The 10364-nt window shown below is 46.1% G+C and overlaps 1 protein-coding gene across 1 annotated transcript; it reads right to left on the minus strand.

Annotated features, from left to right (window-relative positions):
• Window positions 1-5785: 5785 nt before the first annotated feature.
• CDKN2B (cyclin dependent kinase inhibitor 2B) lies at window positions 5786-8407 on the minus strand (the record flags this gene model as incomplete). The annotated part of the gene is made up of 2 exons (XM_083883177.1): window positions 5786-6082; window positions 8270-8407. 2 exons carry the CDS (start codon window positions 8405-8407, stop codon window positions 5786-5788), a joined length of 435 nt encoding a protein of 144 aa, XP_083739303.1.
• Between the last annotated feature and the right edge of the window lie 1957 nt (window positions 8408-10364).

Genomic DNA, 10364 nt, shown 5'->3' on the forward strand with positions numbered 1-10364 from the left:
ACTTGTATCTCATTTTCACTTATCTTACACTTCACACTCTTTCATGATAATATCCAGAGCATCTCTCAGAATTTGCATAAGTGGCATATGATATCAGAATTGAATTTTTGTATTAGTGTTCAAAACACCTCTGAGAGCAGTTGCTGTTCCTAGAACAAACCAGCAAGAGAGTACTTTGTCTATTGAAACCAGCTGAGTAACCATCTTACTGATGTAAGAGGAGAAATTAATTAGGGAGATGTTCAGCACTGGGCAGGATCAGTCTTCTAAGATGGAAATTCTGGCTTAACTGTTTTAACGTCTGCTTCCTCTCCACATCATCATTTCAGTGTTGGCTGAAGCAGGACAGTGGAAAAGAATTGAAATTAACATTCGATCACACTATTGCAAAAGTTTGCCATTGTTTATTTAGATTATTGGCAATTTCTCCACCACCTTTGCTATGAATTGGCTCAGGCAATTTGTGATGCAAAGACCTGTGGGATGATTAGGCATACTTGAACATCAGGGTGTCATAGATGAGGCCCAGCTGGAACTAAGAATAGTGCCTATTGTAAGTGCAAAATAGTCTAGAGTACACATGAAGTGTGTCCAGTTGATTCGTTTCCTACAGTATGGTCCCTCTAGCACAGGAAGGAGGACATTTAATCTGAAATCTTTTAATTCGAACTTAGAATCATAGGAAGCAACTTTTGTATGGGTTTTTATCAATTGTATAAGAAGGTTCTAAAATACATTTTTTGTGTTTTCAAAACATAGTCAAACATTAGTCATTCTTTTGCATTCAGGCAGTCTTCTTGCCTGAAGATAAACCAGCAAGATAAGCTCATAGGAGGATGGTGGCAGTAGAGTTTCTTTCTGCTTACTTCCGTGTGAGTGCAGGAGAATAAGCTTTTCTCATGTCAGTTTAGTACATATTCTCAACTCCGTGGTTTTACTGGCCTGGTAGCAGGAGTTTCTTTCCCCTTAACTTTCCTGTGAGGGCAGGGGAATAAGCTTTGCTCATGTCAGTTTAGTGTACCTTCCCCACTCCATGGTCTTAGGGGCATCATAGCAGGAGTTGCTTTCCCTTTTTGTGCATGTGTGGACAGGAGAATAAGCTTTGGTCAGTTAGTTTAATACACATCCCCCACTCCTTGGTGTTACTTGGCTAGTACCATATTGAATCTCTCAATACCCCTGAGGTTGTCCAGCACCTCACAGAAAATGGCTTAAATCAATAGGCCGACAGCATGGTCGGATATGTCTTGAAAAAGCAAAAACGTTGCAATAAAGGAAGAAAATAATACAAAACCAAAGAACAAGGCAAAGAGAGTGTCTGGAACAGGTTCCATACACCTGCTTCAACACCTCCAAAATGCCTTGAGCATCTTTGTTCTCTCTCTTATCTACATAATGATTAAGGAGGGGTCCATTGGCAAACTGCCAATAGAAACAGCTACAGGTTTTGAAGAACAGCTGAAAGGTCCAGTAGGTGCTCCTGCCCTGGCACTGAGCCAATTGCCTTGAGAAAGGCATGGAAAATGTTAGCTGAATTTCCTAATATGTCTAGAGATAAACGGAAACATCTTTTGTTTTACAGAAACGCCTGTTTGTGTGGGGGGGTGCCTTCCTACAGTAGCAGGAGTTGAGTTCCTCTTTCTTGCATGTGAGAGCAGGGGAATAAGCTTTGCTCGGCTAAGTTTAGTGCACGTTCCACATTCCATGGTAATACTGTTCCAGTAGCAGGAGTTGTTTTCCCCATACTTGCATGTGAGGGCAGGGGAATAACCTTTGCTCGGGTCTGTTTAGTATGCATTCCCCACTCCATGTTGTTACTGGTACCTTGGGTTGACTCTAATTTTCTTCTCTGGCCCTTAGGCTCCTCACCATCTAAATAGAAAACACATGTAAAAAAACCCTAAAAACCATAAAGCCAGCAGTGTTGAAGTGCTTGTTCTCTATAGGCAAGGAATGCCTTCTCACAAGCTCCACAAAGCAGGGTTCACTTTCTGATTTTACGTGCCCCTGCTCATCAGCCACATGCATTCAATTTCTGCAAGGATGAGAGACAAATCCATTGACCCAGGCTGACATGGAGTGGAGTAGGGGTAAGTGTCCCTGGTGCATCCTTTCAGACACAGGCAGCCATGTTTGTCTTTACTTCCCCCAGGCACCTCTTTCTTAAGCTGGACCTGTGTCTTTTCTCCCCTGTTCTGGATACCCTCTTCTCAGCTCTCAGCCTGCCTGTTTTCTTACTGTCAACAACTAGCACCGTGGAGAGAAAAGGGTGCTGATGCTGGCACTTTCCCTACCTGGTAGGTCAAACTCTCATATTCTAGATTGCTACTCAGCTCCTCAAGTCAGAATGATTCTGTTTATAAATCACGCTGCTTCCTGAAAGGAGTGACTACATCAATGGCAGCAAAAGCTACCTAGCTCAGTGGTAGGAAGTAGGATATTTCTAATACCATGAGCTCTGCTGATGGTGTCAGCTAAAGCCTAGATGTTTTACCCCCTTGGTCCTTATTTGCCAGAAGTAGGTGAAAACAAGGCTTCTCACAGCCTACTCACAATCCTGAACTAACACTCAATAACAAGAGCAGTGCCTGATCCAGTGTCAGTCATCTGTGTACCTTTCTGGGAGGCAGCCTGACACCTTTAATTGCAAGATTCTTGGTTTTCAACGCCTAAGTACCACCTCTCCTTTCACTATGCCTTCTTGAGCTTTCTCCAGCAGAGAAACACTTTGTTTGCAAGTGTTTCTACCAAAATCATAAAGATACTTACAAATACATAGTAAGAGACAGGAATGTGGAGACGTTGGCCCTCAGGGGTCATTTCCACAAAGAAAAAGAGTGTTCTGACTTCTGTTCTTAGAGTATTTTAAAGTACTTCTGCCTCTTTTTCCTGTGAGTTTGAAGAAAAAAAAATAAAAAGAAGAAATATTTTATTACTTCAATGAGTGTCTGTTTAGGATTGGTTGAAATCTGATCAAAAAATAATAAAAATAGAACAACTGGATATATCATCTCTTCCCTGGGAGTGATTGCCTCACCAGGGCACTTTGTGAAGACACGAATATCTTCAGCGGTTCCCTTTCTGGCACTTGGTATTTGGCTTGCCTTTTCTATCTTCAAATCCTCACTTTTTTTCTGTAAGGGCTCTGGGCATTTCTATTTTCTTCCTGAGATTTACAGTACATGAGGCTTATTTTCTGTGTAAGTACCCAATGAAGTTAATATTATTTACACACATTTGTTCAAGGCAAGGTGGGGTGATGACTTCTTTTCTAAAACAATTTTTGTTTTTCCTGTTTTCCCTGAAGCTTTCAAAGACTTTGAATGCAAGATTTAAAGCCTGTGAACCCTTAGACACAATAAACTGGGTGAATTTGAAGGGGACGTGTTGCCTGTTGTAAAGCTTAGGAGTCATGTTCTAAAATAGTAATTTCTCATAGTGTTTAATAGCAAACCTTGTTTTTTTAAGTGCTATTTCACCTGAAGGTATTTTATTAAAATTTGGCAGAGGACACCACAATTGAAAAATATCTTGTCAAATTATTCAGATACCGGCATTTGCACACAATTGAGGTGTGCTTTTTGAAGCACACAGCACTGTTGGCACCTTGTCCAAAGAATGAACCACACTTGCATCACCTCCGAAATTACCGTACATAACTCTATGCCTAGAATTTTTCATCCTGTTCAGGCAACTTCCAAAGGAAGTTTTGGGCATTGGCAGCTCTGGGGCCAAAGCCTCTGGGAAGGTTACACTCCTTTGGCGCAGCTTTCCCGAGTGGGGAGAGCCTGGTGGAAGCCCCGTTGGCATCCCGGTGTGAATGGGATGCCACGCCCCCTGCCATGTTTCGAAGGGAGCTTCTCGGAGCTCTGGCCCTCCTTCCCACCCTGCAGGGGTGGGCAGCCTGCAGGCAGGAGGGTCGGCGGCGCAGAGCGGGACAGCGAGCCCAGAGGCTGGGATGGATGATGTGTGCATGGATACTCCGCACCCCGCCGCGCCAGCCGAGCTCGGCTAAACACCTGTCCTCGGGCGCCTGCTCGAGAGACTGAGCTGGGCTCCCGCCCGCCTGGAGGGGCAGACAGGAAAACGAAAAGCGCATTCAGAGAATTACAGACTATTCTGAGTTGGAAAGGGAGCCACAAGCATCACTGAGTCCGACTTGCCCCAGATGGGTTTGTTCCTAGACGCCAAACATCCTCTGTGATGGGGCTCACTTTCCGTTTGTCCTGCAAAGAGTTAAAAAAAACCACTCCTTTTTCTTTTTCTTTTTCTTTTTCTTTTTCTTTTTCTTTTTCTTTTTCTTTTTCTTTTTCTTTTTCTTTTGGGGGCGGGGGAGGGGATTGGTTCCCCATCTCCTCTTCTATTTTAAAGAAATGGATCTGGCTCCGCTTCTGTGCCCCAATTAAAGGAAAACTCTCCCACTTTTAAAAATACATCGTGAAGTTAAACAAAGGAATGAAAGTGCAGGTGAGCTTTCTTTTTGCACTTTAAGTGCTGTTTTCAATAAGGAAATAAACGATTTGAGTATTTTTAAGTCTTGTGTGTATGTGCTTAAATAATGCCTGTCTTCAAAAAGTCCTGTTACCTGCCCTGCGTGGTTGTGCTGTGTGTATCCGTATTTATTTATGCAGACACACGCACAAAAATTGAAAGCAACAAATGACGTTGAAATAAATAACACCACCCAACTAAGTACTGCTGCATACAGAACCATTAAATAGTTGAACACGAGGATGGAATTATTTTTAAGCCAAACTTTTTCATGATTTATTACAGAATAATAGCAGGCATTTAATCACACAGAAGTGGTATGAGCATCGGATAGATTATAGAAGTTACAAAGGAAAAACAGAATACAAAAACTAAAAAGTGAACAAAGATCCAGATTTAAAACCAAACTCTGTCATTTGTTGTTGTTTCTAAATATCTGGTTTAGATACCTGGAAAGCTGTCTTAAAAATAAGAAGCTCGTTGTCCATATCTTCTGAGCAAAGGGGGTCTCCAAATGCAAAAAACGATGCAGTAACTAATTGATTGCCAATTGTTTTCTCGCACAAATTTCCGTGAATACAGCTACACAAAATGTTTGTAGTTCCCAAACTGTAATGCTGATCAGTGTTTAATTTTTTACCATTCAATCACTGTTATATCTCGGTGTTAAAAGTGTATGTCGAGAGTGCTGGTGAGAAGACTTGGGGATTAACTAAATTTATGAATGATATGGCTAAACTGTTTACTATTTGGGAGTACGACAACATAAAAGGATTTCAAGGAATAACGAAATTACAAAGCCTTGCAGGGCAGTGAGCAAGCCAGTAAGGGTTCTAAATTCTCTAAGCAGCTTTGTTGTTAAAAACAAAAACAAAACAAAAACAAAAAACCAAAAAACAAAACAAACAAAAAAAAAAAAAAAAAGGGGGGGTGGGGAGGGAGGGGAAGGCGAACATTTAAATTCTTTTCCCCCTAGAGCTCAGAAGAACCGTCAGCTGCTTGCGCTCTGCCCGGCGGAGTGCATGAGAGAGAGAAGCAGGAGCGCTAGTCTTGATTGTAGCTTTGGATTTTTTTCTTCTTTTTCTCAGGTAGTTGAGCAGCGCGTGTCTTCACGGAGAAGCGGGTGCCGGAGTGCTCGGGAGGCAGCGGAGGAGCCCTGGAGGTAACGGGACAACGAGGACTGCTGCCAGCAGTCGGACCCCGGGAGCTCGCTGGCGGCTCGGCGGCTGGGGCACCGGCGGGGGAAGCGGTTTGCAGGGAACGAGGGGGTGGGTCAGCGGGGAGCGGGGGTGGGTCAGCGGGGATCCTCCTCGGCGGCCCCTCCGGTTCCCGGCGGGGGCGGCGGGTGGCGCAGGTACCGCCCCACGGCCCCGTGCGGGCCCCCCGCCGCCACGTCGAGGGGCAGGCGGCCGCGGCCGTCGGGGAGGTCGAGGCGCGCCCCGGCCCGGTGCAGCGCCCGCAGCGTCTCCAGAAAGCCGGCGCGGGCCGCGTCGTGAGCCGGGAGGCAGCCGGTGCGCGGGTCCGGCCGGTTGGGGTCGGCCCCGCGCCGCAGCAGCAGCTCGGCCACCCGCGGGCTGCCCATCATCATCACCTGCGGGGAGAGAGAGCGTCAGCCCCGCCGTCCCGGGCACCGCCACCGCCCAGAGCCCCGGGGCAGCCCGGGAAAGGACTGGCCTTTCCTTTACGGCACTTGGAGTCGTGACCTGCATATATCGTGATGTTTGCGGTCATCCGTAGGGGGCCCTTCCAACTCCAGATAGTCTAGGATTAGATGATGAGTTAAAAACATTAGCTAGTGGTTTCTACACTAGGTACAACACGTGTATGTTCTGCTTCACATTGTACCATTTCCATACACCATGGTATAGATGGCACTTGCGGCGTGTGTATAGGCATATACATGTACACACACGTGTTTATGAGGAGAAACAGGGGCAGCCACCTGTGTGTACAGATATATACACACAATAGAGATACCGTTTATGTAATATACCCTTTATTATAGAATAAATAGTGCGTGTATACATATTATAAATGTATTTAGACACACACGTGTATTTGAAATACGTTAAATGTATTTACGCACATTAACAGTTTGTATATGTTTGTATACTGTATATACACGCCATGCATTTTGTGACGGCCCTGAGGGACCTTGCATTGCTGTCACTTTGAATGCATTATCGATTTATCAACGGTCAGCACAGCAAGGGGCAATGCAGCTGGGTGTGGCTCCTTTCGGCATTCCGTGTAGATACTTCCCATTTTTCCCCTCCTGAGTTTTGGACCAAGATGATTTTTTTCCCCCCCTCCCTCAGCTCTGTCTTCTCAGGGGCGTAAGAGGAGCTGGCTGAGCACTCACGAGCAACGCATAAAACTTAACTGATGGAAAATTCCGAGTGATATTTTGTGTCTAAATGGCAAATCTCTAATGACATTCTGCTTTTCAGTCACTATCAGAAGCTTTCGGCAATGTTTGATCATACACGATTGAACAAAACCCAACAAAAAACCCTAATCAACAAAAAACTAAAATAAACTTGCACATGGGGTTTTACTTCTCTTACTGTCCTAATCCTTTTCAGTGGAATTTTAACTGCCATAAATTGCCACTTAACACTTTGAAAAAAGATCTTAAGATAAGACTTTTTCTATCAATTTCTTTCTCGGGACTTTGGTTTGTGCACTTCAAATAACTAGATTTATTTAGAGTAGAAGTGCGAAAATATTTATAAATATCATAATATATAAATTCCCGATATTAATCTTTTCCAGAAGGAAAAGGAGGGTCTACATATTCGAGCGTCAGACATTTTGCAAGTTGCTGACAAGAGAAAGAGAACTTAGTCTGAAATGAGGAAAGGAAAGAAATCATTTATAAGAGTTTGGAGATTCTTTTAATCTGTAATTCGAACATAAACCAGAAATAAATCGAATAACTTTCTGAGAGTCTTTCTCTGAAATACACTTCAGAAAAATACTTCATTTTTTCATGTAAAGTGCAGAAATGGCTAAGATGGCTGCTCAGCTTAGCTGATGAATCATTAACTATATCTATTTAAATGACAACTCGAAAAATCTTAATGAGATACACAGCTCTAGTTTAAATCACAGTAAACTAATAGTTCAACGAACATTTTAAAAGTGTCTATTTAAGTATGTCGATTAATATAACACCCTTTTAACTCTCAAACTGCCTGGAAAGCAACTCTACATACTGGTATTCTAACATCTATCAATAAATATTGACACTATTGATGTTTAGAAAATATTAAAATTACTACTACTACTACTAAAAGAAAAAAAAGAGGTGACTACTAATATATACCCAGCTTCAAGTTACAATTTTTACCAGCACAGTTTCTAAGGTCTATGTTCATGAACACACTAGAAAGGAGTCCCACTTCGATTTCTTTGCGGGGAAAAGGGACTATATTTTAAAAAATCAAGAGATTTGATCGTTCCCCAAACCTATCCGGATAAATTATCTGGAAGCGGATTGTGCAGTCCCACTTCTCCTTTTGAGTATCACCTAGAAAAATTCGTTTGCTGCCAGCGGTTCCCCAGTTAACTCCAGCTGGTGTTTTCAGGACGGCAGGGCTTGTTTTAAAAAGTAAGGGGCCCGTTTGAATTCAGACGGCTGCAGCCGGAGCCCGGTTCCGACCATAACCATAGAAATTCATTCTAAACACGAGATACCCCCCCTTCCCACCGACGGGGCAGAGCACAGCTTCCCCCCTCCGCCCCGTTCCAGCTGCCCCCTCTCCCCTCTCCATACCTGGAGCGGGGTTCTCCCAAGGGAATTGGTCCCGTTGGGATCCACGCCTGTGTCCAGCAGCCTCCTCACCTCCTCATGGTCCCCGCGGGCGGCGGCGCTGCACAGGCGGTCACTGTCGCTCCGGGGGGACCCCTCCATGGCCCTCCCTGCTCCCCGAGCCGCCCGCCTCTGGCTCTCCCTCTCCCGTGGCTGCGATCTCGTTCCCAGCTCCTCCTTTCCCCGGGCAGCGGCCGCCCCCTCCCGGCCCCCGGGCACGCCACCCCCTCCCGGCCCCCGGCGGGGCGGGCTGCAGCATCCGCTCTCCCCCGGATCCCAGCGCCTGCGGAGTAATCCGCGGAAGGACCGCGGGATGCGGAGCCTGCTCCTCAGACACAGCGCCTCGGAGGCCGGCCCGGTTCCATTTCCCCCCAAAGCGTGGGCGGCTCTCGCGGGTTTTCCCCTCACCGGGGAGAAGGGAGGGGGGCGGCCTTGCGCCCCCAACTCTCCCGGTACCGGGGCGGACTGGGAAGGCGGGCAGCGGGGCGCGGACCCACGGGAAAACTGCCCCGCCCCGGCTGCCTAGGCCCGGGCAGGTGGGGCGCGCCACGCCCGTATCTAACGGGGCGGGTCGACGACATGATGAAGGGACAACGGACCTGAACTTTGCCGGGATAGAGAGGGACTTTTTGTGAGAGTGATGGCGCTGCTTCCTGTTTCCCAAAGGGGTCCTGCCCTGCCAGAGCCCCTCCAGCGGTGGGTCGGGGTCCATCCCTCCGTCCCGCACCCGCCGAGAGCTGGCGGACTGGACGAGGAAGGGACCGGGCAGAAGAGGATCGCCTCAGCCTGTCCCTGCCAGAGCCTCCCGGCAGCAGGAAAACCGCGGCGAGAGCCCGCCGGGGTAAGGAGCAGCTCCAGCCGCGCAGCCGGAGGCTAAGCGTAAGGCAGCATTAAAGATCTAAAAAAATCCAAGCATCTGGCTCCTCCCCTTGGCGTTCGCCAAGCGTCTCCCCGAGGAGGCGTGCAGGCCTTGGGCACGCCTGTGACACACTCCCCCGCCCCAAGACACCCCCCCGCGCCCGCCCAGGGAGAGCTGGTGGTCGCACCCACGACCTGCGCAGTGAGGTTTTTGTTCTGCCACCTCGACGTTCTGGGCAGACCTTGGTGAGAGGCAAGGGGCGTAAGGGGTTTGTTTGTTGGTTGGTTGGTTGGTTTGGGGTTTTAGGGGCTTTTTTCCCCTTCCCCCCACACCTCACAATGTCAGTTCTCTAATCTCCATTTTTTTATTTGCAGAAGACCGGTGTGACACCGCAGAAGAAGTATCCGCTGTGCAGATTCAGCCCCCGAAGGGCTCTGCATAGCTTAAAGAGGAACACGGTGATTTTATGTCTACATTTACTATTAGCCAAAAGCAGAGACATCCTCGGATGAGGAGAAATAAACACAGATTTACCCCTGAATAGACAAGTCAGAGGTTCACTAAAACGTCTTCATTTAGTGGCTTTCTGAGCCTCCCTTGCGAAGTTTCTGGGGCAAGGGGTACTGCAAGATGAGGGTCCAACATTTGAGGCGAGACCCTTGCTTGCTTGTGGTGAACTTTCACCACATCTGGTTTTTCTTACAATGCTGGTGCAAAGCAGCCCTTGGGACAGACAGACAATTTAAAATAAATAAATAAATATTATTTTTTAAAAAAACCCAAATAATGTTTAAAAGAGTTATTTTCTAAAGTTTGTACAGTCTAAGAAATTAAGATGATCCCCCACCCAAAAGGCAAAGTATCTTCCAGTTCTTCTTGTGCTTTCTGACATTAATGATAGCCACGTAGAGATAAATCCAAGGATAAAACCTTGTTGGTTATTCTGTCAGGTGTCTTAACATTTCAAATCAATAGTGATGCATGGCAGGGTTGCAGACCTTGCTTTCTGTGAAATAGTGTTGATTATGGATTTTATGCATCTATATGTATAAATACAGGAATACAGGTATTTTTGTGAGTACATAAGCATAAAAATAGGTTGGACTCAATAACCTTAAAATTCTTTTCCAACCTAGTTAATTCTGTGAAGAAAAAAAACCCCTGCACATGTCAATATATTGTCAAGTGAAGATGTTACTT

The sequence above is a fragment of the Zosterops lateralis genome (genome assembly GCF_965231275.1).
Source record: "Zosterops lateralis genome assembly, chromosome: Z".
NCBI lineage: Eukaryota > Metazoa > Chordata > Aves > Passeriformes > Zosteropidae > Zosterops > Zosterops lateralis.